Below are 27,730 nucleotides of genomic sequence, written 5' to 3'. Positions count from 1 at the left end.
ACTCTTGTGATATAATATTGGTTGCTATGGTGATGAGATGGCTTTTTTGTTAATCACTCAGGAGGTTGGTTATCACATGCTTGTTAGTGAGCTTGTCTAGATTTGGAGAAAAAAAGGAAAGACAGAACAACATTTATCTTTCTCATTGACTGAAAATTGATAGTCATTCTTATACCAATTAGTTCATAAATCAACCATTCACTAAGCAGAATTTTAAATTATTAAAAGTTACCAAACTTTATCTACGGGATGACTACGTTCTTATTTTAAGATACAAACATTTAGCAAGACACAAACTTTTCCTATCTCTCCGGTAATGATACATGTATGACATAAGTCAGTTTTATGATAATTTGAACAAATAATTTAAAATCTTCTTCAATACTTTAAAATCATCTGTCAAAAGACTGGAAAATAAAATCTAATCTCATGACTCTGCCGCAACTTCCCATCTATTTATCTCTAAACATTTAAAATATCAGTGTCCTTAATGAATAAAACCTGAAGAAAGAGAGACAAATGCACAGTCCTCTCAAGAGGTCTAGTCTTTGAAATGCAGCAATACAGAGCAAGCAATTAGAAGCGGCAGGAAGTTCTACCGGCTTATGTCAGCCCTCACAACAATCCACAAGTTTCTTCCTCTCCTGAGTGACAGTGCAGGCAATCAGAAAATAAAATCGCATAAGGCTACACTGACACCAATCAGGAAAGAATCCACAGCCCATAGTTTAAATGTTAGACATACTTACAGCAATGTCAAAAAATACAACCCACGAAAACACCTTTTGGTTTCTTGAAAACTCAAAATAAGAACAAAGGACAACTTAAGCACGGATCCTGGGTCTTTCATTCAAGCCGAGTCCCAGGAGGCATATTAAAGCGATGAATAGGAAAAAGTGCTCCAGTTCGCCAGCTGAGATTTTAATGAGACATTTCCCTTTGCCACGGCACAGGATTGTTCAGGGAGGGAAAGGATTTCTCAGAGAAAATTCAGTTAATAGGCATTGTTGGCTCTCACAGCCACTTCGACAATTGCTCAGGGCACTGACCTTCAATTTTGGCATACTCTGTGAGCCTAGTGTAATTGATCAAGGCAGCTTTCTCCAGACATTTTCTGACCACTTTCTTCACCTCCTCTGCGGGGATAGGAGTGGCAATGTCTTTCATTAAGACCTACAGAGAGAAGAGAGAAGTGGGGTGGGCGAAGAAGAATAAGGAGAAGGAGAAGAAGAAGAAGGAGGAGAAGAGAGACACGGCATAAAATGAATTCCAAAAACAAACAACACAAATTGCCGCAGACTTGAGTGTTCCTGGGCAGGGGGAGGGGTCCTCAGTAACTTGTGGGAAGTAATGAGTCATCACTTCACCACTGGGACCTAATCCTTCAGTATTGGTTCCTCCTGCCTAAGTCTCATTTGTGCACATCAAAACCTCCCACAGGCCAGGAACCAGGATTCAGTGACTGCCACTTTTCCTCCAGGGATGCAGGACACCATTACAGCAGCTGTTTCAGATCAGGATTACAGTCCTTGGCCCAAGTGATAAACAAAGTTTGTCTTGTACAGTCCTCATGGAAAAAGCCCCAGCTCTTCTGAATATATGTGAAAAATCGTCAGAGACATTGCGTCATGAAGGGGCATAATTTTGGAGCTCTGTAAAAATCACTAACTAAACTTTAATAGTCGTGATCGGCTGAACATGATGTGGTGAACTATACAAAGACAAAAGAAACTTCTTTGCCTTAGTGGAACGAATGCTCTATGGGAGGTCAAATGCTAAGGCACAGGGACACTTTCTTCAGTTTGGGACAAAAAGAAGATACCGGTCATTCTATGCTGGGTTTCTAAAAATGTTTTCTTGGATCTTTTTCCTTAACATGTTTTATTATTGGCAAGGAGTAAACCAGTTATATAAAAACATTCAAAAGGTAATTTTAAATACTTTCTAATGAGGCAATCAGACCTTTTATTACGACTCTTCTTGTAAGTTGTTAGTCACTGTTAAGACGATTTCTTCATGTACTGAATGTAATTGTCATGCTTTGTTTATAGTCAAATGACGACACATATGTTAAAATGGCAATATAAAGTACTTTTTAAGTGTGGTAAGTATCCTATTAGTCACTTACATTGAAATAAATACTAAAGGAGACCGAAAACATCCATTAAAAACTGTATTATTTTATTCTCTCGCACCAATGTTTGTACACTCTTGAATTTATTCTAGCATTCAAGCATCAATAACCACTACCAGTATTTTCAAGTGTATTTAGGCAAGATTTTATTTCTTAAAAACAGCTAACTCCATCATTTAAAATTTCTTTTATTATCGAATTCAATTAGGACATAAATTTGGTTCTTCAGAAACGCACAGTAGATCTTTGTAGTCAAAAAAAAAATAAACCTTCTGTGCATTGCAAAATATGTATAGGCATCAAATTTGAACTATTATATTTAATGAGATTTTTGCCAAAATTTTCCATCAGTATGATGCTGTTCTATATACAAGCTTATGAATTTTACGTAGGGTTCCCATGCTGAGAAACTTCAATAGTAGAAAGAATAACTAGAAATTAGAATGTATATGTTTGCCCCAGAGGTGAGGCTAGGGTTTGAATAGTATTTCATATTCTCTAGGAGCCTGAACACTTCATGTGGGGCTCTTAGGTGTTAAAAATTCACTTACAGATTTTATTTTATTTATGTAAGTTGCTAGTAAAGAGATTAAAAAAAAAAAAAGGAAGAAATGGCCCTTAGCATTTCTCTTTGAATTCAGTAAGAGATGTGATTAGTGACTGTAACTAGAAAGGGTCCTGTCACACTGCCACCCGTCAATGCAAGGCACAGGGCATCTCTGGATTACTACCTCTTCCCTGCTGGGAGGAAAAGGAAGACTCTGCCATGGAAACCAGGGCATAGAGAGGTTGTGTGAAGTACCCAAGATGCTGTTCAGTTACAAAAAGTAAAGCAACTTTAAGAACTGACTTATTTGTAATTGCCTTAAAGAACAGAACAGAATCAACACTTTAAAAAGCCAAGGCTACATGCAGCTCTTAATAACACAAAAAGTCCAATAAACTTATCTTCATATAACTTCATTCAAAGCACAAAAATAGAAGACAAGGGAGTAACATGAACTCAACCTATAATCTGAAGATTTCATTTTAATCACCCAGTCTTGTGTTTATCTCTCAAGTTCTGAGCAATATTCCTTTTTCTAATAGACATGCTTATAGGTAGCATTGTTTCTAAAGTTAGTTTAGCAGAAAAATAGACAAGATGAAGTCAATAAATCAGGACCAGCATAATAAAATCACAAGCTATAGAAAATAAGTAAAACTGCTTATAATTCTGATATTAAAGAGTTGTTAAGATCATATTATTTAGCTGGTAGCATTTCATCAGCATTTGGAGGTTAATAAAAAAAAAAAAAAAAAAAAAAAAACCTACCACTTTCAACAGCCACAGAAATAGCACACATTATCTCTTAAAAATTATTTTTAAAGATGGATGTAAAAACCTTGGTTGCTATTTATTTTTGTAGGGGAAATGTATTTCTATGATTTGTGAATTCTTTGATGATAACACACCAAATGTGGAGCCCGAAAGGAATGATATGTCTATCATCTTATATAGTAAATGCTGACATGCATGAGGGCTATAACTTCTGGAAAACCAGTGACCCCCAGAGGATAATAAAAGGCAAATGTGAGATGGCCTGGGAAGTAGAAACAACTAAAAGCAAGCAAACAACAACAAGAAGAAGCATTTCCTGAGATTGCAAGTGGGGGAAAAAGATGGAAAGATAGATATCAAAATGATAGCATAATATCAGGGTAGGAGGGTGGTGGGAAGGCTTCAAAGGAAGAAGGAGTCGGGGAGATAATAAGGAATTAGTGAGAAAAGGCACAACATTCATGCGGACAAATAGCATCTATAAACCCTTATACGTACCCTTTCAAGTAACGAAAGTGTAGCTTTTAGAGCACCCTCAGGTCGTCCAAAAGGAAAACAGTATCTTTAAAAACAAAAGGAGGAACAAAAACATCAAACATCTAATATTAACCCAAGAGCTTAATGATTACAGCTTCGATGGACTTGGCATTAGTGGAGAACCTTGAAGAGACGTTAAAATATTGAATCAGCTTGGAAGTTATTTTAACTGTTAAATTTTATCAAGTCAACTGGTGGTGGTGGTGGTGGTGGTGGTGGTGGTGGTGGTACACGCCTTTAATCCCAGTACTTGGGAGACAGAGGCAGGCAGATCTGTGAGTTTAAGGCCAGCCCGGTCTACAGAGCTAGTTCAAGGACAGCTAGGGCTGTTATACAGAGAAACCATGTCTCAAATAGAAACAAAAACCAAAAACCAACACACACACACACACACACACACACACACACACACACACACACACAAATTTACTGTCTATGATTTCAAGGTCTTGACCTAGCAAGGTATCAATTATGATGAAAAGGATTCTCAAGTCTTCACAACACATGCACTAGAAGAACAGACATTAAAGAAGAAACCCCAGAGTCATTGTAGAGGGAAGATTATTGTATAACACCTAAGAATTTCTTGTTTTACGCTTGGTATTTAAGCTCCAGGAGAAAAAGAAATGGTTTTTCTCACACCTTCCTGAACTCATATGTGGAAGAAGAACATATCCACATCCACTGTATACCTAACCTCTAAGACCAACAACGTTTCAATGCCCCCTTTTAGGGACACTACACAGCTATGGGTGTTAAATTCTTCCACCTCCCTAGTACACATGTCAACCCTGTGCAGAGCCAGTGTCCCAATGTTTCTTGTCTGATGAACTGCAAAGCAACCACCAGAAGGAGGCAGATAATGGGGATATTCTGAAATTATGGCCAAACCTGCCTGTTCAGGGAGAGAATGGACTCGTTTTGAAGTTAGTGGCCACAGGATGCTAACAGGTGTATTTTTACTTCGTGTCAACCTCCACTTAAAGAGCACTGAGAACCGAGTGGGTACAATCTGCTGCAGCCACTGGCTTTGTGAAGACAGATTCAGCCAAGGTCCCTCCCACTCTGAGGCTGTAGCTCCCTCCCCAGGGTCCAGACTGCAGGCAGCTGGCTGTCTTTATGCTGCCACCCCACTTACTTTAGAAATCTGCAAATTAATGAGTTGGAAAGAAGTTTACTTGTCTCCATGTCCTACTCAATTATCTAGTGGCCTCAGAATGAAAGTTTTTTTCCCCCACACTGTAATTTGAATGGGTTTACCTAGAAAGCACTTAAGCTTCAAGTAAACATTTGTTTACAAAACTAAATTTTAGAGGAAAGAATAAAAGACATATTTCTTTCCTCCTTTTAAGAGAAACTAATTTGAATTTGTTTGGGGGGAGGTTATTTGTTAGTTTCATAAAAGTTTCTCCAGTACATAACTGCAAACGGAACCTTTTTCAGATGTAACCCACTCAGCATTTTCTTCAGAGTATTCATCGTTTATTTAGCGTTAGATTATGTACTTGCTTAGCTTCGCCTCTCTGTGTCCTGTTCTCCCACCTCCTGACAATTTATTTTAATAGAGTTTCCTGTGCTATGGTGCTTTCTATGCTTTAGCAAATTAGCAAAGTAGCTTTAATCATTCTGTGTCCTCTAAAGCTTAATCCACATTTAAATAAAGCACCACTTGGGTCCTTGTACCTCCCTCCCCTGCTTAATCTTTTTCAGCGTATTTGCATAATCCACCCATTGTCTTTCCTATTGTTTATTTCCATTAACCTGTGGGTGAGACATTTTATGAATGGAATGTTACTGATCCTCAGATTACACTTAGCATTTCAGGGCTCTGCGGTCCCAATGGGTATGTTCTGAATTAGCATTGGCTGTGCAGGATGTGTAAATAATTCAGCACATTTAGAGTAATCCTGAATCAATAACGGACGGAAAATAACTACACAGAAGCTTAATTAATCTCTATAATGCAAGTTTTAGAAGGTGGGAGTTATTTTGCTCTGCCACCCCTCAGGATAAATATTTTGGGTTTTTTGACTCTCTTGACAGCCCTGCAAAGTGGAAAACATTCCATTATTGAATAAAATTCAACCACATTTAATATCTAACCCAAGTAAACTGGAGGCAACCTCATTCCCACTTTGGAAAATGAGTTTCAGAGATAAATGAGCCACCCTACGATTAAGCACCACCCCCTTTCTTTATTCAAATGCAGTATTAATATTAGCTGAAATTCTATGTGCACGGCACACACTTCCTCTAACAGGCTTTTTGAAATAAGGACCTTGTGTCTTTTATGTTTGCTCTGCCTTGCCCTAGGTAATTTCTGTGTTTTAGAAAATGTAAAATAAAAAGGTCAAGTTTTAGCCAATTCTTTTGACATGTGGACTTTGTATCCTCAAACTGTGCACTTGTGTTTTCACTTCCTGATTTTGCTACCAACTTCCTGCTATGAAAGAGAACTTCTGGGTTTTATATTTTGGTAGACGGGGACATTGCACATGATGGAGAAGTGCTACCAGTTGACCTTTCCTCAGCCTCCTCAGTGCTATCTAGTGGAGTGATGTAGATTAAGTTGCATGTATTTAAATTATACACTTTTAAAATTTGTTTAAGTTGTGACATATCTTCTTTTTTTTTTAATTGTCACCATAGGCAAGGAAATTTATGACCTTCCTCCCAGCCCAGGCAACCAGTGATTAACTTTCCATCTTTGGAAGGAGATTACATGTCTAGAATCTTTCATAAGAGGACACAGTTCGTACTTTTCTGTGTCTGAGTGCTCCCTTGGCACTTCATTCCTTCACAGTGGTGCAGGCTATGCAACGCTGTAAAGACACTGTTTATCTAGTCCTTAATGGTTGGTCAGGTGGCTAATGTTCATTTGATTGTTAATGATTTTGGTATGGACATCCATTCATTCTTTGGTCTACATGGACTTTACTTTTACTTGGGAAAATTCTGAGGAATGAAATGGATCCTATCTGCAACAGGTGTTTACAATTATAAGAGCACCTCAAATGAGTTTCCAAAGTGGGTTGTATTGTCCCAGCCTTGCCAACAGCTTATGAAAGTTCATATTTGCTGTTCTGTATTGAAGATATACTAAGAGGTCTGGAGGGCTTTTGTTGTTTGTTTCTAGCTGGTCATTTTCCTGCTTCAACCTCTCTAGCGTTAGAATTTCAGACTCTGGCCACCATGCTGGAACTAACTGCAGCTTTGAGTTGCACTTCCTTCTTGAATAATGATGTTTCTTTAATGCTTTTTTCCAGCATACATAATTCTTATCCCTTCTACTTAGTGAAGTTTATCATTTAGTATTCACACTACATTAATTGAGGTAGAATAAAAACAGGAAAAATGATGGGGACATGAGAAAAAAAATCTGGTTGAAGTTTCTCGCCAAGTCAGGAGAAAAATCAAGAATTCCAACACAATTAGCATTTGCTGCAGGGAAAATAATTCTTCTTTTTAGAGATAGTTTCAAATAAGAATGTTAAAATGGTAATAAATCACACCTGAGACTTTATGTGTTATTTTCCCTTCCCTAGCTCTAAACTACATAGTACTAGGAATATTACCTGAAAGCCCATTTACAGTAAAAGACATGTCTTAATTCTCTTACACAATCCTATTGATATGGTTTTAATTTATCAATTGTAACCCCACCATGGTACATTTACAGCCACTCTCTAATCTCCTTTATTGAAAAAAGAGACTAAAAAGGAGAAAAATTTTCTTACCAATCTTTGAGATGTCACTCACTGGAGAACCAACAGAAATATATATATATATGGCTATAGTTAAGACATTCTAGGAGACTCTTCTTTGAGAAGTCCACACTCACATTCTTGGGACTGACTTTTTATTTTATTTTCAATAAACTCTAACTCTGCTTTATACTGGCCCATCTTTAAATTCCTTTCTGTGGTGAAGACAAGGATCAGTTTTACCTAATTGGAGGTCCTTAAACTATTAAGAGAACAGTTGTACCTTCTGGAAGTTTTCATAAACTAAATCTCAATGGTGTGTTTATAAATTGTCTATGTCACATTTCCATATCATCTCTAGAGTTCTTATGTGTTCTCTGAAGTTTTATCTTAACTCTTCAATCTCATTTTTGACTGATAGATGCTGTCTTTTTAAACTCCTCTAAAGACTTCAATAAAAGATTCCTCCACTTTCCTTTTCCTCATATAATCTTGACTATTCCCAAATCTCCGCCTCTCTTTGTTATTTACTTGCATTAGGCTCTTTCCTCCATATTAAACACTTTTTCTCAAATGTCTGATGACCTATATGTATGACCATTTTCAAAAGTACACCATTAGAAAGTGAAAAGAAGAGTGTGCATGCAGGCAATTCTTAAGGTTGACAATCTTTGCCGGAGATGCCTCTTGCTGAGACGTTAGGGAAGTCTTTACTATCTACAGCTGTGGGTTTTCTTTTCTCTTGGTTTTGAAAAGAAGACAACTTTTCTCAGGAGAAGACAACATGCATGCCTGACTGCCTGTTAGCTGTGTGGGAGTCAAGTACGTGAGTTTGGAGAGGCCTGTAATCCTCAAAATTTTATAATAGAGGCTTATAATATCTTCCTATTGTAACTTCTGACCATGGCTGATGCTTCCTGTCCCCCTACCCACCTCTGTCCAGTTACCTTCACTTTCTCTGGGCAACTGATATGTAGACTGATACTGGTATAGGAGAGCTGTGTAGAGAAAGACAGCTGGGGATCTCAGTACTTCTCAGCAGATTTATAAATCATTCTTCACTCTCACTTTCTGGGGGTGCTCAAATTCCTACACATGTTGGTGGTTATATATGTCAAACATGTTGCTTTTCTAATTTTACAATGCCAGCCTAGGATTCTTTTCCCCTGAATGTCTATATTAGATACTGTTCCTGTGACTGACTTCTACAATAATTTCCAGGTTTTTTTTCCTTTGTTATATTTTCTGTTCTCACACTTGTCCTTTTGGAGTTATGACTTCAGAAATAATACCTGCTGGCCATTATGTTGCATGTCTGTCAGGAAAATGAGACATATATCCAAGGTATCATCTCACTTTTCTTTTCAACCTGTCATCTTTCTCCCCCCCCCCCCCCCCCCCCCCCACCCCAGACAGGGTTTCTCTGTGTAGCTTTGCGCCTTTTCTGGAACTCACTTGGTAGCCCAGGCTGGCCTGGAACTCAGAGATCTGCCTGGCTCTGCCTCCAGAGTGCTGGGATTAAAGGCGTATGCCACCACCGCCTGGCTTCAACCTGCCATCTTTCATGAGAAGTTTGTTCTATCTGTTCCTGAAATCTACATCTAGAGTATTACTGGGCATAAGTAACTTTTTATTTACATTACTGATGATATGAAATGTCTCTCCTCCTTATCCCCCCAAATAGTAGAATTAAACTCTGGGACTTGCCTATACTAAGCAAGTGGTCTATCAGTGAGTTGCCATGACAAATGTGGTTGCTAGGAACTGAATCCAAGTCCTTTGGAAGAGCAACAAACACTTTTAACCACTGAGCCGTCTCTCTAGCTCATCCCCTTTATTTTTGAGACAGTGTCTCACTAAGTTGCACAGGGTGACCTTCAAACTAAATAAAAACCAGGGCAAGAATAGTGTTAAGCTGTTTATCTTTCACTCTCAAATGATTCTTAGTATTGGTGGCTAATCTTCCTGAACAAGGAGCTGCTTTTTATATCGTGAACACAGAGATAACGAACGGCTTAAGCGATGAATTTATTAACCATGTTATAAAGGGACAAGTGAAAAGCACACGTAATTGCTGAAAGACTCGAGACTATTCTTTGATAGGAAAATTGAGAGTGCCTCCATCATGGAGGTGGGAATCTCCTTGCCTGGTGGTATAGAACAAAGAAAGAAAAACTACTAGAGCTGGGATGGAAAAAATAAAAAAACTATGCAAGGACAAAAATTCAAAAGAAAAGCATGAGTTAGAGCAGATGGATATCATAGCAGGAATGGCTACGGTATAAAAACAGTGAAAACAAACGACCACCTAGGAAGCAGACCACAGAGTGAAGACTGGACCATACATGGAGAGCAATGGGAACCTACCGGTAACTCTTGAGTGGTGGTTAGAAGATTGACCAAGAAATGTACTGGGAGATGAAGGACAGAACATGACTGGAAAAACACAGATACTTGGACCAAATACAAAACATACCTGAAGTGGCTTATCTGGTTTTCTAAAAGGGAAGAAAGTCTTTCTTTTATCTCTTCAAACCTTTCTTTTTCTTCCATTGAAACAGTTCCAATTCCATCAGGCCTGAGGTGGGGAGAGGGAGAGGGAGAGGGAGAGGGAGAGGGAGAGAGAGAATGAGAATCAGTAATTTGTATTAACAGATTATTTACCTTGTAAGATTTTAGACACATAAATTTATCCCTAAATCATTCAAATAATTAAGGAAAGGCATATTAGCCTTAGCTGTGTTTACACTGGAGATTTAATAGAAGTATTGCAACCATTTGCTTCATATTTTTGACCTAGAATGAATGGAATGGGTTTATTCTTTTAGACAGCCTTCAAGCCTTCAAGGTGAATGATGACAATGAATCATTTCCAGACACACAGAGAACAACAACTAGTCCTTGAAAATGGCAGGGAAAATGTTCGCCAGTGGAATTAAACATCTGACCAATTAAATTACTATCCCCTGAATGGAATGACTATAAAAATAGACTGAATGCAAATGGAAATATCTTAACTGCTTCTCTTCCAAATAAAAATAAACAAAACATGAAGCCAGAAATATTTAAAATTTTTAAGAAACAGAACATTTAGATAAATATGTGAGCATGTAATGAGTAGATAAGACATATTTAACAAATAATATTTAGGAAATTCTCAAAAAACTCTTTATCAATTTAAATCTCTGCTTGTATAATAGCCATGTGAAATTTGAGAACATAAAGTTAAACTGTCCCTATTAATACAGAAGGGAAAACACATTGATCTTATATTTACTTTAAACCTTATGTACTTTAAGAACATCTTTGGCACTTGGTAATGGGCAACAGGCATTTTTCTCATTAGCTTATTTTTAACTGATTATATTTTCCCAAAGATGTGTACTCATTATTACAAAGTATTAATATTAATGCTTGTGTATAAAATAAGTAGAAACAATGATTATCAAATGCAAAGAGAAATAGTTAGAATTACTTTACAAACAAGGTTTTAATTTAATGTTTCCAATTTGTGTATGTGTGTATGTGTGTGCTCATGAATATATATTTCATGCTTGTTAACTAGTCAATTAGGACAAAAGCAATTAACTTGAAAGTTATACCTTAACCTTGTTGACATAATGATCTTCTAGTCACATCTAAGCATCATTTAAGTATGAGGACTTTGTCCTTATAGACAATAAATAATTTGTTATTTCAGAAATTTGCATGCTGTTGGGATTTAGTCTTTGAAAACATTTCTTGCAATTGTAATTAATTTCTAAACAAAGAAATATTTTATAGTTATAATAACACACCAGATACATTTGTCATACAACAATGCACTTTCAATGTTAACTCTGGAAAGACCAATGAGAAAGTACTGGTACTGGTTTTTCAAGTACTTTTATGAGGGAGAAAATGGCAATGTGTAAGCTATCCATTTAATGTAGGTGTTCTGCATTAACTGAATCATAGGTTTTTCACATACTGTTTCAAAATCATCTTTTACTAGGCAAATGTTAACACAAAGTCTAGGCAACTTTGTTAGTAAACATTTGCAACAACGATCACAAAATATTGCCTAATTTAAGTGTTTCTTTGTTGTTGTTGTTGTTTGTTTGTTTGTTTGAAGATGGTGTTGCATATATCCCAGGCTATCCTCAAATGACCTATACAGCCAAAAATGACTTTGAATTATCGATCCACCTCCTAAATGCTGGAGCACGGGCCTGCACTACTATGCTGGTTATGGGGCTCTTTGAGTTGAACCCAGAACTTTGTGCATGTCAGGTAAACACTCTATCAGCCAAGTTATATACCCCCAGTACTCCCTGACAGTTTTATATAAAGCATTAACCTCAGAATTTGGGCATTCAGATACAACTAGCCTTCAATTATATTGTTACACAGCCAGTAGTAAGAATCCATTTCAGTTAGTTACAGCAGGTTATTTCACAGCAAGCCAAGAACATTTGGTAAAAGATCAAGGCGTTTCCTGTTCTGATGATAGCGTGGTTCCCTGACAGATGCTATATTGTGAGGTTTGAGTGACTATTCTTGTTTTAACTGCCTGACGAGGTCATGATCTGCAATGGCAGAGCACTGCCTACCTGGTAGTTCAAAATAAGATTTCTGGCAATGAACAGTGAGAGAGATGAGTCAGGGTAGGCTTTGCATCAAGCATTCATCAAGGTGATAAATACTGCCAGATGCATCGAAACACTGTCAGTTCGATAAGTTTATTAATAACAAGTACCAGTCAAACAGGTAAAATATAGTGGATGATTTGAACTTGGCTTTATCATACTCCTTTTTTTTTTTTTTAAGTGCACTTCATAAGGCAAACTACTGAATATTAGGAATATGCAGTAGCTTTCTAATCTAGTTATCAGGGTTGAATGACAACTTGACTGTGACCAAGTTTCAGAGGAACAGCTTAAGGGGGTTCAATAATAAAGGCAAGTGATTCTTAGGTCATCAACAGTGTTCTCCTCACTGCTGTTGTCAAAAGAAACATTGCAATTACTAACTGCAGAATTCAGACTATGCACCAGGCATTGGGTAGGTGGTCTTCTGCTTGAAGAATAACAGAATGTTCCTAATAGTCTTATTTGTAGTTTCCAAGACAGAAGGATGATGAGGTCCAGGGAGGTGAGGTGACTTCTCCAAAAATGGAGGGAGAAGAAGACTGGAATTGAAGCTGGGTCTTCTACAGTCTGAAGCCAGTGTTCTTACTGCTCACACCTTACTTGCTTTTTCTTTTATTTTCTTAAAAGACAATGAAGAACAGAAGATAAAATCCTATTCAGACTTGGGAGTTGTATATAAGAAGCAATGATACAGGAACCATTTTAAACATTCTTATCTATACTAGATATTTCCTACATTACTTAGACAAGGTGGAAAACCTAAAACCTGGAAGTTTAAAAACAATGCCTCTTACCTACTTAGTAATTTAATGACAGAAGTCCTAAAATCTTGCTCTTTTATACACCATAAATGATATATTCACAGAAGCCCTGAGAGAAATCTTAAACCAGTTACAGTTTATGAATGGGTCTTAGTAGCATTAAAATAATATACAGTTTATTTATTTAATTTCTTACTTTCTTTTATGCATCTGAATGTTTTACCTGGATGAATGTCTGTGCTCTACATGTGTACTTAGTGCCCACAAAAGCCAGAAGAGGGCATCAGATGCCCTGGAATTGGAGATATAGACAGTTGTGAGCTGCCATGTGGGTACTGGGATTCAAACCAGGGTCCTCTTGAAGAGCAGCCAGTGCTTTTATCCACCGAGCCAACTCTTAAGTAACCCTGATAGATACTTTCTTAAGATAAAAATTATAGGTTTATTAGAACTCAACCATTTTCCTCACTGTTTTTATGAGGCTAGCCATGACCAGCTCTGCTTGGCCATCGTGCCAGCCCTCTTGGACTTGCTTCCCCAACCCTGTCTTTGTCAAGTACGAGCAAAATATTACTGTGAGTGTCTTCAAACATGTATCCGAACACATTTTTTCTTGGCTCAAGACACTGTAAATGATGATACTGTGTACAAGCCAAAGCCTTTATATTGATCTGCAACATGATCATTGTTCCTCTTCCTCACTGGTCTGTCCTACCACTGCAGCCTCTCAACTAGTCTCACCATCCTCCATGATGAGTCACCTTCCCATGTCCATAGCCCACTTGTTCCTCCTTTCCATACTTTATCGCCATCCATTGTGCATAAGGCTGGCTGGTATTAAGAAATAATTACTAATTAATTATATATGCTTTGCCTCTTTCTTGCTGTATTTCTGGTATTGACCATGCTGGTTGAGACAGTGCTGATGTTCCATGCAAACATAGTAATGAAACAAAGGAGTACCATTTAGAATGTGAGAACAGCTGTCGGCGATAAGACAGCACATAAACAGGGCTGCCCATCTAAAGACAGGTGCACGCTTATCATTCCTTAGTATTAGCAGCATTTGAGTTCCCGGGATGTATGTGTCATAGAACAGTATAAAGCACAGGAAGTTTGGTAAAAGTAAACAGGAGCAGGGGTGGCAGCTGAAGAGCTTAAGGTTAAAAAAACAAACACACTAACAGAGGAAGATCCGCTTTGACTCAGCAGCACATCTCTAGTGTTTAGTTGTCATTTCAGTTAGCTTCAGACTCATCTACTTTAAATCTCGAAGAGAATTCTTCTCCTCAAGTACTAATATGTCTTTCACATTGACAAAAAGATTGGTAAAGTGTGGTTATTACAATCCTAACATAAACGAACAATTTCCTGAACCTGAAATGTTGAACTGGGGTTTAGCCCTGTGGCTGACAAATAGTAAAGCAATGCTATTGAGAAGAACATGTGTTGTCATGGATCGAGATTTAATATCTCCATCTTTGTTCCTGTAGGGCTTGCAGTCATTGAAGTAACAAGGTTTCCAGAAAAACAGGATGCTCTGTGAAAGACGCTGCAGTCACAAACAAGTATAAAACATGGATTGGAATTGGAAATCTTTTTAATTACGGATGAAGTCAGACTATTTATGATAGGGAGTCCCTTCTTGTATTAGTAAGCAACTCAATAATGAATATAGTTGTGCCTATGTTCATATTTCAAAGATTCTTAAAGGACAGAACCCATACACTAGAATCTTCTGTCACTAATGCTTAATAGCCTGATTTCCCATGTGGTTATACATCATGTTCTGTTTTTATAGAAAGATATATACATACTTATATGCATATTGGTATCTGCATACACGCAGAAAAATGTGTTTTATTTAAAATGTAGATCCATTGACATAATCCATGAAGGCTGTTCTGGCTGGTTTTGTGTGTCAACTTGACTCAATTAGAACCATCAGAGGAAGGAGCCTCAGTTGAGAAATGCCTCCATGAGACCCAGCTGTAGGGCATTTCTCATTTAGTGGTCAATGTGAAGGGCCCAGCGCATGGTGGGTGATGCCATCCCTGGGCTGCTGGTCCTGGGTTCTATAAGAAAGATGGCTAAGCAAGCCATGGGTAGCAAGCCAGTAAGCAGCACCCCTCCATGGTCTCTGCATCAGCTCCTGTCTCGTTTTAGTTTCTGTCCTGACTTCCTTCTGTGATGAACAGCAATGATGAAGTGTAAACCCAATAAGCCCTTTCCTCCCCAACTTGCTTTTCAGTTGTGGTATTTTTTCACAGCAACTGAAGCCCTTATTAAGACAAGTGCTCTATAGTAATCTTGATAATTTGTGGAGACCCACAGAGGCTTCCTAGCAAGACCTTACTCAAGGTTCATAGAATCTGAGCTTGCTTTATGCAGAATGACTGCATAATGGGATGATTTGGCCAGGGGCCTGTTTACCAGATGTCTGGAAGGGTCTATACTTGGCTGTACAATGTGCTTTGATCTTGCAAGGGGGAGGTCTTTTGCCTCAACCCTTTGAATATTATAAAAAGCCCTTTTCAAAAAAGGATGAGGCTGGTGGGTATTGATCCAGGCCCTCCCAAAGCTATCCTGTGTTTCTGTCTTTCTCCTTGTCGCTATCTTTCTACCTATCATTTCCTCATTCCTCTCTCTCCCATCCAAGAACCCTTTGAAAGGTGGGAGCTGGACTCACATATGTCACTCAAATTGGGACTTGGGTACAGAGGATAAAGTGAAGGAACATCATGGACTAAGGGGTCATGTCCAATAATTAAGTTAGGTGGTGATCTTCTATTCTTTGGGAGTAAAATTGTAAATATAAAGCAGAGTAGTTAAAGTTAGGCTGCAGCAAGTATCTCTCTCTGTCTCTGTCTTTCTTAAAGTAAGTCATAAAAGTTTTGGTGAAGTTTGAGAAAGACAGGTGTAGCACAAATCTTAAGAGGTCTTATTAGTAAAATCAAACCCGAGGCCAGTTATTGGGGTGAATGCTGGAAGATCGGAGAAGCAGAACAAGCCACAGCTTCCTCACCTCGCCAATTCCTCAGCTGATCCTGTTTTCAAAGACTGGAAGTCTCTGAATCTCAGCTGAACTAGCTGCTCAAAAGCCTGAAGCTTAACCAGCCAAATGCTTCTAGTTTCTGGTCTTCATGCCTTATATATCTTTCTGCTTTCTGTCATCACTCCCTGGGATTAAAGCCTCACTTCCTGGGATTAAAGGCGTGTGTCCTCATGCCTGGCAGTTTCCAGTGTGGCCTTGAACTCACAAACATCCAGACAGATTTTTGCCTCTGGGATGCTAGGATTAAAGGTGTGAGTGCCACCATTTTCTAGCCTCTGTATCTAGTGGCTGCCTGTTCTCTGACCCCAGATAAGTTTATTAGGGTACACAATATTTTGGGAAACACAATACCACCACAGATAGGCTTTAGGTATAGGGATATGGTGAAGGTTTAACTCACCAGCACAGGACCTGGGATGCAAAAAGCAGTATATGAGACTGACAAGCTACTTCAAACTTAGTGGTTTTTGGATCCCAGCCACTGGAGTAGGTCCATCAGCATGCAACTGGAGGGCGAGTACACGGGGCACTGTGGCCACTGCATGAGAGACAAAGCCTCCAGAGAGCAATACCCATGGGGGGCACACGAGGAGGGCCAGGGAGCAGGTGTCTCTGAGTTTGAGTGTGTTCCTTGGACACTAGGGTCCCTGTGGAGGTGGGGCAGCATCTCCCCAGTATGGTGATATTTTATTGGTGCTGAAATGTGATTTTATTTGTGTGGTAATAAATAAAGTTGCCTGGAGATCAGAGGTGATAGGCATAAACATGAAAGTCAGGCAGTGGTAGCACACCCCCTTAATCTGATCACTTGGCAGGCAGGGTCTCTGTGTTTAAGGACACACTAGGGAACAGCCGAGTGTGGTGATACACGCCTTTAATCCTAGTATGGACCATAGAGACCTGGAGATCTGTATAGAAAGGCAGTGACAAGGAAGTCATGTGGTTGGGTTTAGAGCCAATGAGAAGGCAGATCAGAAAGGCAATAGAAAGACAAGACACAGGAAGAAGGTCTCTCTCAGCTAGTGGTAAGATAAGGTGGTCTTAGCTCTTAGCTACTGCTTTATCTCTGGGCTTTTAACTCTGTACTTGGCTCTGTGTTTTTCATTTAATAAGACCTTTTAGAATTATATCTACACCCCAGGGCAGAACCATAGTGGAGGTAGTGTAACAGACCCAGGGGAAAATGCTAGCTGACAGAACACTTAAGTGGAACATGCCTGGGACATGGAGAGTGCAGCAGAGGTTTTGAAATCCTCCCTACAATGAAAAGAGCAGGAACTGAGTCCTTAGCAGCAGCTGCCTGAGCTTGGCATTTGGCTGTGCAAGCAGGGCAGCGTAGAGAGGGTTCCAGGACCTTGGGTCCTGATAGAGTAAGTCATGAGACTCAAGGCAGCAGCAGCTCATAGTGGATGGGAGGTACCTGGAACCCCTGTGGCACAAGGCAGTTGAGAGCCTTTTGGCCTCAGGACTGGGATTGTAAAAGCCTGGACAGAGTCAGGAACCAAAAGTCATGCAGTTTCTGTTTGCCTGCTGCAAACAAATGTGTGGCTCCTTTAAGTGACTGTTATCTGGTTCATGCTGGCTGCATGGAGAACTTTTTCAAAGAAGTCCGCACCAGCCGGTTCTTGTGGTGTATACAGTTTTCATTCTGCAGCAGATTTCATAGGGGAAGGCTTCCAACTTCAAAGTGAGGTTTCAGAGACGTTTGTTTGAACTGGGTTGTTGCATGGAACTGCAACAAGTTTTTGGTTGTGGGTTTCTTCATATTTGAATTTTATGACTGGCAATCGGAAAGCTTTCAGTGAAACTGTAAGACTGGTATCAGAACTGACATTTTGAACTTTCTAGACCTAAGAAATGGGATGGACAGGAGTGGTTCAATTGCAATGGGGCAATTTTATTTCACCTATGCACATATGCTTTGTTAACTGTGGTGACTCAGAAACTGTGTACAAATGGAACTGTTTGTGTAGAAATAGAGAAGTTTGTTTTTTCTACTCAGGCTCAAGATGCAGCTTAAGAAATTATAAGGAAAAGGGGGAATTAATATTCCTTAGTCTTTGTAATTAAAATTTTTTTTTCTTGTCCCTTGAGTGGACCGATGTTAACTTGTGATAGTGTACCCTATGTTTTGTTAGCAAAAAGTGTAAACAGTTCTATTAAGAGATTGCTTTTGGATGTTTGCTAAAGTTTGTGAAGCGTAAATAGTTCTATTAATAGTTTGCTTTTGTATGTAAGTTTGTGAGAATGGTAATTATGCATAGTAATGTTTATGCTAGAGTTAAGTTATTCTAGAGTTAAGATGTTAACCTGTTAATGTTAATGGTGATGCTAAGGAGTCCTTAGATTTCATGCAGTTGCATCAAGAATTTACTGATTTATTTGATGCAGTTGCACCAGGAGTTTATTGATTTAAAAAAGGGTTTGGTGCAGTGAAGAATGCTATAGTCATCTTAGACCCATTTAAAAAGGCCATTCTATCTTGATCATCCTCTACTCCTTTACTAATAGGTACAGCAGCCATAAGGAGCAGGTGTATGGCTATGATTATTCCAGCTATTTGCAAGCTTAGTGGAAAGCTGATTTAGAGCTGCATAGGGTTAAGTGCTGAATCCTCACTTGAGACCTTTATATTATTAAGAAGTAGGAACTGTGGAGACCCACTGAGGCTTCCTAGTGAGACCTTACTCAAGGTCAGAGAATCTGAGATTGCTTTACCTAACAGGGCTGCATAATGGGATGATTTGGCCATTGGCCTATTTACCAGGTGTTTGGAAGGGTCTACATTTGTCTGTACAGTGCACTTTGATCTTGCAAGGGGGAGGTCTTTTGCCTCTCCCCTTGGCATATTATAAAAAGTCCCTTTGAATAACCCCCTGGGAGACTGGGTATTGACTCAGAGCCCTCCTGAAGCTATCCTATGTCTCTGTCTTTCTCCTTGTTACTCTTTCTAGCTATCATTTCCTCATTCCTCTTTCCTCCACCCAAGAACCGTTTAAAAGGTGGTAGCTGGACTCCCACAATAATTCTATGAACTAAGGTATTTTTAACTTGTAGTATTAGTTAACATGGCAGATTGAGACTGTTGTGGGATACTATTCTTGAGGAGTCATAAACATGTCTATTCACCTGAGATACAGAACTAACAACAGACTAAAGTAAGTATACCACTGAAGTCCAACTCAGTGACCCAGTGAGTTTTATGGGGTTACTTACAGTAGCAGAAATGACCCAAAGATAGCCAAAGGCACCAAAAGGTTACCTCAGCATGGGTGACAGCTCACAAAAACTGGAAATGTAGACCACACTGCACAACTTACATGCAGGTCAACATGTTGGAGACTCTTTCATCAGCTCAGATGGTCTGAACCTTTTCCAGGTACCTCAGCTTATTTGTTGCTTCCAGGCTGCTTGGCTGGTCTGTTTCTTCCAGGTAGCTCAGCTGTTCTGAGCTTCTTCTAAGCAGCTGAGCTTGTCTGAGAGTATCTCTCATCAGTCTTTTTTGCTTATATATACTTTAGGTATAACAGACCTATTCTATCTGGTCAGTTTCAGGGACTTATTGAGGCTTTTGAGTTGTTGATTCCCTGAGCTTAGTGAGTTTCTCTGCAGGATGGAATGATTTACCTCCCTTTAGAACATCCTCAGTCTCTTTTCTTATCTTTTTAAAGTAATTTATTTTTACTTTATGTGTATTGGTGTTTTGCCTAAGTATATGTCTGTGCGAGGGTCCCCTGGAACTGGAGTTTCAGACAGTTGTGAGTTGCCATGTGGGTGCTGGGAATTGAACCTGGGTCCTCTAGAAGAGCAGTCAGCTCTTAACAGCTGAGCCATCTCTCCAGCCCCCAGAAATCTTCAGTCTCAACAAGCTCCCCTCAAAGATGGAGCTTTGTCTCCAAGGAAACTACCTCACAACAGTTATTAAAAGTGGAAATATATATATAAAATGGATATCTTGTCTTGATTAATTTAAAATTTTATTTTTCTGCAGTAAATGTAAAAGACAGGTGAGGAAATTGAGTTGAAAAACATAACATGGAGTTGGGGATTTAGCTCAGTGGTAGAGTGCTTGCCTAGCAAGCCCAAGGCCCTGGGTTCGATCCTCAGCTCCAAAAAAAAAAAAAAAAAAAAAAAAAGAAAAACATAACACAGGAAAGAGTGATAAACAATATTATTTTTCCAGCTTTCTATTATCTAGTGGCTCCCAGAACAGGGAAAACAGGTAAGAAATATGTCCCTATAAAGGAAAAGGTTAAATAATCTCTAATTAAAAAAAAAAAAAGTCAGAGACAGTGTTTGGATAGAAAAGAAAGTTAAGCATCAACTTAAATACTAAGATAATGACAAGAGGCATAGTTTCACTTTCTGTGCTTGAAAAATTTAAGGTTCATATTTTCTAGACTTCTTTTACAATAGTCTAATTAAAAATTTCCAGAGGCCCATGATACCAATAAAAATAATTTCAGCATATTTAAGAACCACTTGTTGTGTATAATTTTTAGAACAGATGATTTGCTGCCCACATTTTCCAGAACACATTGTAAGGGACAAAGGGACAATGATCTCTGAAGAGGCTCTAGGATCACAGGATGAATAATCCCAAGCACCCTCTGAACAACACAAATCATGCTGTCCTCTCTGAAATTCACAGTAAAACTCTTATTAAATATCTGAGATGTCTGCTAGCAACAGAATCCATTGAAATTTAAGCAGCACTTCTAAAAATTACTTAACTAAGGGTTTCTGTTGTAAAATATTAGTTAAAGATGTGTTATATTTGTTTATGCTACAGAATATTTGTTTAATGCTGCAAAGATGTGCTGCATTGTTTATGTTGCATTTGTTTAACTCTCTGAATCTTTGTTACTTTGTCTGTCTAAAATAACTGATAGGTCTAATAAAGAGCTGAATGGCCAATAGCAAGGCAGGAGAAAGAGATATGTGGGGCTGGCCGGCAAATAGGAGGAGAAATCTTGGAGGAGTAAATTAAGGAGCGAGAAAAGGAGGCAAGGAGGTGCCAAGGGCCAGCCACTCAGCTACCCAGCCAGATATGGGATACGAAAGAAAAAAAGATATACAAAAATAGGGAAAGGTAAAAGTCCAGAGGCAAAAAATAGATGGGATAAGTTAAGTTGGCTAGAAATAAGCCATGCTAAGGATGAACATTCATAAGAATGAATAAGCCTGTGTGATTATTGGGGAGCTAGGTGGTAGGCCCCAAAAGAGCAATGAGCAAAAAGGGCAAAAGAGTAAAAAAAAAAATAACAACTACAGGTTTCCCCTAATTTCTCCTTAAAAATCACCACTCATTTCTATGACTTATGTTCTCTTATGGAGAACTATTGTATCTCTCATGGAGATTTTCTCACTTTTATCAGCTGGACAGCTTCTAGACACTTAAGGGATAAGTGAGCCCCAAATCTCTAGGCATGTATGGGGACAGGGTGCTTTGGAAGTATGGATTGAATGAATCGGCGAAAAGTGACACTCTAAAGAAAATGAAGTGATTGTATTGATGATGCGGATTTCTTTCAAACTCCCTCTACTCATTGGGTAAGGCTGTTTGTTTTGGGTTTTGGAGAACTGGAGGGGAGGGACTGGGCAGAGAGGAGGGAAGGAAAATTGTGGCCGGGATGTAAAATAAATAAATGTATTTATTTATTTTTTTTAAAGAGCTTATTTGCAAGCCATGAGAAGGCAAACGCTACAGTTTAGGGTGCTTTGAGTTTCTTACAGGCTTCTTGTCACCTTCCTTCTCCTCTGAGGAATGTATGACATCTTAGTTTCCCCTAGAGAAAGTGAGAAGAGGAGAGACACCTAGAGGGTGGTATTTCTGAACTGTCAGTTCTGCCCACAGCACAGCAGGTAAAGCCACTTTGCACTTCGTGTATTTCCCACCAATATCCATTTGTGAACAAAATGGAAAGGGGAGGAAGTCACAGTGCGAGAATAGAAATGGCGGAGATGATGAAGGGAAAACAATAATCGCCTCTTCTTTGTTTCCTAACCTGTATCACTTCCTATTATTTCAATCAGAATGATCTAACGTTTGGATGAGTGAATGTTACAGAAACAGTGTTGTTTCCTCTTCTCAAGTTGTAAATACATGGAAGAAATTAAATATATACATACCATCTTGTTGAGAGAAACATATTCTATGAAAAAAATTGGAAAAGATAAAATATTGAAATGATATTCTCTCTTACTTTTTTAAAAATATTTTTTAATTTTTGAATTAAAACACAATCACATTATTTACACCTTCCCATTCTTCCCTCCAATCTTTTTTATATACCATCCCCCAATGCTTATTATTACTATTCTTATAGAAATAACCTCTCTTAAAATCCTTTCTTTGCACTTTGTGGCACATTCTGATTTCTTGGAGATTTTGAACACAAATAGATACTTCTACAGTGAAAGCAGAAGTTTGAATGTTTATAGTAAAACAGTGCATTTTTTCCTTGGGAAAAGTCTCTGGAGTATACTGATAAGTAAGTTAAACATATGACATACTTGAGTAGTTGATATATTGTGATGTTGCTTTCTTTTTTAATTTTTTTTTAAATCTTCAAAACTCATTTATTTATGAAATTATTAAGTTGACCTGCATAATTTCAACAAGAGTTTTAATGAAAAAAAAAAATCCTGTGACATATAATGTATTTGTTTCTAAGAAAAGTCTTATTTACACATTGAGGAACAAAGGTTTTTTTGTTTTTTTGTTTTTTTTTTAAATGTAGAACTCAGCAGAACATCCATCAAGCAGTCCTAGCATTCTAAGAACAGTCCAGAAAGGGAAACCCAAAGGGAGCTGCCGTCCTTCTCAATCATACTTGGAGAATCGAATGTGCTGACTGGCTTGTTGAGTCTTGGCCAGTCTAATCTTCTCAGCTTTGGTGATTAACTTCTCTGTGCCTCTTTTCTTCTCCTGAGGTTGATTAAGTTTGGCTTGTCTATCTACCAAAATCTTCTGCCAGTCCCTCTGCTCGTGGTCACCAGAAAGGAGCTCAAGGTTCCAACAGTGCTTCTTTCTAATTTCAGTCTGTGCATTCATTACCGCCTGAGCATCTTCGGGAGTTTTGAACCGGGCAAGCCATTCAGTATCTCCTTCTAGCAAATCAACGTAAACAACTTCTGAGATTGTGGCCAAAATATCCCTGACTTGTTTCCTGCCAGGTAGAGGCTCTGCGCTCATGATCTTCACAATAACTCTGTTCACGAACTGTGGACCTTGTGCACTGGTCTTCTCCTGGGTGCAGCACTCTGAAGGGCCGACTGCTTTTCCATTATTCACTCCAGACTTAGTAGCCACTGCACAGTCTGTTTCCATTTCTGACTCCAATTTTATTTGAGATATTGTTTTTTTCAGAGAAGCCATACTGGCTTTTTGCAGTGCCAAATACTCTTTTTTCAGATCCATCCATTCAGTCTTTGACAACACTCTCAACGGAATAACCTCTTCTCCCATTTTATGTCTCTCCTTACGTTTTTTCTTATGCTTCCTTTTCACTTTTCGGAGCGAGTCACCTTTTGTGTCTCCAGTCTCCTTCTCCTCTTCTGTAGAGCAGAATTCTAAGTCTCTGCTTTCCTTGGAGACTTCAGAAGCGGCTTCGCTACCGTCCTTCTGAGCCCCTTTCTTGGATTTTGGCCTGGGGGGGAGGCAGTCTTTGTCCTCAGCGCTGCCCTTCTCCCTTTTCCCTGCTTTGACTTCAGGTAAGACGGACGCCTCAGCCTTGTCTCTCTTCCTCTTTTTCTTTGCAGGTCAGGAGTCTCTGCTTCGGAGCCTTCAGAGGCAGTCCTTGGTCTCTTGGCTTTGCACACACCCGCGCTACTGGAGTCTATATTTGACTCTTCTTTGGCCTGCACACCATCTTCCTCCTTTAGTCTGCCTTTCTTCTTCTTCTTCTTCTCTTCAGCTACTCTTAAGGAAGGAATGGGTTTGTTTTTCACTGTCTTGGGAAGTATGCCGGGTTTTCTTGGTGCTTCTTCGGGTGGGTTGTTAAGAGACTCAATGGCTTTCGCTGCTTGTTCTTTCGTTTCAAATTCCACAAAGGCAAATCCCTTGGGATCCCCTGTAGACTTGTAATGTGGAATACTTATGTAAACCACATTGCCACATTTCCCAAACAGTCTTTCAATCCAGCTATGAATAACATTTTTGGGGAGTAAGTCCACATACACGGTCCATTCCTCTTCATCCTTTGGTGTCTCACCTAGGGGTTTTTTTCTTCGGATTTTGGTTCCTTCTAAGTCCAACTCTACCACAGATGAGCTTTTCAATGCTCGTGCTATTAGCTTCCCATCAGTGGTTAACTTCTTCATTTTGTTAAAAGATACCAGAAGAGAGATACCCACATATCCATCTCTAGATTTTTCAATTTGCTCTCGAAGAAACCTGTCCTTGTGAAGGTTTGCATCCCCAAACCAGAAGTACACCTGCTTGGCAACATCTGCAAGCACCTGTTTAACCCTTGAGCGTTTCTTTTTTTCTTCTTTTCTCTTCTCAGTGCTTTCTTCCATAGTTTTTTTTATTGTCAGTTTTCATATATGTTCGCGTCCCCGAACCCACGGTCAGTGACTGCCTTCTTCCACGCTTTCTCTTTAAATTTTTTTTAATGGAGATAGGGTTTCTCTGTGTGTATTCCTGGCTGTCCTGGAACGCCTGTAGACCAGGCTGGCCTTGAACTCACAGAGATCCGCCTGGCTCTGCCTCCCTATGGCTGAGATTAAAGGCGTGCACCACCACTGCTCAGTGGAAAGTTGCTTTTCTACAGAAACTACTTGCCTTGCAATCTGACCCGTCGTGTTTGAAATAATTTTCATTAACAGTGGTCTTTTTTGTTTTGTTGTTTTTTGAGACAAGGTTTCTCTGTGCAACTTTGGAGCCTGTCCTAGAACTCACTTTGTAGACCAGTCCGGCCTCAAACTCACAGAGATCTGCCTGCCTCTGCCACCTGAGTGCTGGAATTAAAGGCATTATCACCACCCAGTTTAACAATGGTCTTTATCATTTGTTATAATTATTTTAATTTTATATGTAAAAGCCACATCCTTTTCAATATAAAATGCTTCACTTAAAGTGACAGCCATCTTGCTATGTAGTTTGGGTCATTTTCACGGACCACAAAGGCACTCCATTGAATCAATTAAAGCATTAAACTATTAACTCTCCTCAGTCTTGTTACAAAGCGAAAATGGTTTCGAGCACGCCACACTGTCCAAACACAGTCCATGAGTAAAGTTGTGTGATATTTCTGAGACCTTGTGAGAAAACTCCAAGTGGATAAAACAAGGTTCCTCCACAACATGGATTGTTCCTAGAATGTGCTTTCCTGCCCCTCCCAGGTGTAGTGGACAGGAGTGGGTTTGCTGCAGATTATACATCATCTTACCTTTGTTATTCAAAAATGGTTCCATGCATGGTTTGTTCTCCTGACTGCATATAGCCTAAACTCACGTGAACTTTGCTCATTTGACCTTGTTTAACCCCCAGAATACACTCAAAACATAAATTGTCTGATGTTCTGAATAAAGTTGGCTATTGCATGAGACTTTTAGTCGGCCCCACACTCCCAGGTTAACACTGCCAACTAGAGCCATAACACCACACTAAATCATTTATATACTGCCCACTGGTGCTTCTGTACAACAGTGCCAGAGCATTTCCCTCAGATCATTTCAAATACAGCCCTCTCATTCTTCCTCCTCTTCCCACTTCTCTCCTCCTGCACCAAATTTGTCAACTCATTAATTCCAAGGCACACTGAAGATACTAAACAGAGCACACTAGGGAAACAAAGTAGATACATATATGTTATTTGACTCATGACTAAATAAAATTATCTGACAAAAGAACCTCAAGGAACGAAGTATTTCTTTTGGCTTATAGTTCCCAGGGATACAGTCCATTGTAGAAGGGAAGTCATGAAGGCAAAAGCAGGAAGTGGCTGGTCATACTGCACCTACTCAGGAAGCAGAGAATGTTTGTACTTGGCTCATGTTCTCCTTTTTATTCAGTACAGGACCCCAGCCCATGGAATGGTAACCACCCACATTTAGAATAGGTCTTCCTAATTAACCCAACTGAAATAATAACCCATTGAAATGTCCAGATTTTCTTCCTTGGGGCTTCTAAATACCATGAAGTTGCCTATCAAGACGAACCATCATACTGTCTGATATTAGAGATATATTAATAGGAGATAAAATGCTTACTACACGAGTAATGGGTAAATTAAGAGTTTCAGGGGAGAATAGACTACAGAAGAGAAAATACTTAAAAATAGAACTCCAGAAGTGCTAACAAACCTGACTCTTCATATCTCAATCAGGATAAATCAAAAGAAATGTACAGTTATCTAAAAAAAAAGCACAGATAGATCAGAAGTCCACATGGAAGCCATTGAGAATGAATGAAAAGAAACATACATACATGTTGATATATTATAATGTACCTATATATTCTCTCACACTCACTCTTAAAAGCACAGGCAGAGAAAAGAATGTTAATTAGATTACAAAAGCAATAAAAGTAGTTAGAAAAAGTTGCAATGTCTTCAAGTTCTGAGAGAAAATGATTATCAGTATATCACTGTACATACAGCAAAACTTTCCTTAAAGGGTTGGGTGAAACAAAGTATTTCCAGATAAAAATATTCATTAACTATGGGGGTATCTTACAGGAAATTCCAAAGAATTATATTTTAGGGCACAGTGAAATAGTTTCTAAATATAAGCAAATATTAGCATAAAACATTAAAAAATAACACCTAACAATTTATACGGTTAAAAAATAAATCATGAAGTTGTGTGGTAGTTTGAAAAAAAAAAATGGCCCCCAGAGGGACTGTCACTACTAGGAGGTATGGCCTTCTTGGAAGAAATGTGTCACTGTGGGGATGGGCTTTGAGGTGTCTTTTGCTCAAGCTTCCCTCAGTGTGACTCTCAGTTGACTTCCTGTTCTCTGCAAGCCAAGATGTAGCCAGCACCGTGTCACCCTGTATGCTGAATGGTCCTTGCCATGATGATAATGGACAGAACCTCTAAAACTGTAAGTGAGACACCCTAGTTAAATGTTTTCTTTATAAGAGTTGCTGTGGTCAAGATGTCTTGACAGCAATAGAAACCTTATCTAAGACCGAGGTTGGTACCATGGACTGGGGTATTGTTGTGATAGGCCTGACCATGTGTTTGTTTGGAAGAATTTGGACTTTGGTCCTGTGGATTATGAAAGCAGTGGGATGCTTTAAGCGCTGCTTAATGGGCCATCCTAGTAGGAGCATGGAAGACAGAGGTGCTAAAGGTTTTCAGAACTATCAGGGGTTCACTCAAGAGGTTTCAGAGGAAAAGAATTTTAGTATGCTGCCTAGAGATCATTCTTGTGATCTTTGGATGAAGAAAGTGGCTGCTTTTTGCCCTTGTCCAAAAAATCTGCCTGAGGCTAAAGTGAAGAATTTTGGATTAATCCTGTGGGCAGAAGAAATCTCAAAACAGCCTAGTGTAGATTCTATAGTGTGTTTTTTAGTAGTAACTCTAATGAAGATTTATAATGAAGGTAGCAAGCTGAGTTGGGTAAATAACAAAA

At 38.9% G+C, this 27,730-nt stretch overlaps 2 protein-coding genes across 14 annotated transcripts in view; both read right to left on the bottom strand.

Annotated features, from left to right (window-relative positions):
- Positions 1 to 27,730, bottom strand: part of Cadps2 (calcium dependent secretion activator 2) — a 542,247-nt gene that overhangs the window by 119,864 nt on the left and 394,653 nt on the right. For all 13 annotated transcript variants that reach the window (XM_036180984.1, XM_036180978.1, XM_036180981.1 and 10 more), the window contains exons 14-16: positions 10,173 to 10,274; positions 3,954 to 4,017; positions 1,050 to 1,173 (exon numbers count right to left, since the gene is read on the bottom strand). In XM_036180984.1, the coding sequence (XP_036036877.1) occupies positions 1,050 to 1,173; positions 3,954 to 4,017; positions 10,173 to 10,274 (290 nt within the window). The remainder of the gene's footprint in view (positions 1 to 1,049; positions 1,174 to 3,953; positions 4,018 to 10,172; positions 10,275 to 27,730) is intronic.
- On the bottom strand, positions 22,970 to 24,669 carry LOC118579591 (la-related protein 7-like). The gene is given in 2 exon segments (XM_036180985.1): positions 22,970 to 23,907; positions 23,910 to 24,669. Coding segments are annotated over 2 exon segments (1,695 nt in total). The 5' UTR covers positions 24,667 to 24,669.

This window comes from Onychomys torridus, chromosome 3 (genome assembly GCF_903995425.1).
Source record: "Onychomys torridus chromosome 3, mOncTor1.1, whole genome shotgun sequence".
Taxonomy (NCBI): Eukaryota; Metazoa; Chordata; class Mammalia; order Rodentia; family Cricetidae; genus Onychomys; species Onychomys torridus.
The sequence above is the reverse complement of the archived record's forward strand: the minus strand, read 5'-3'. Positions and strand labels throughout refer to the sequence as shown.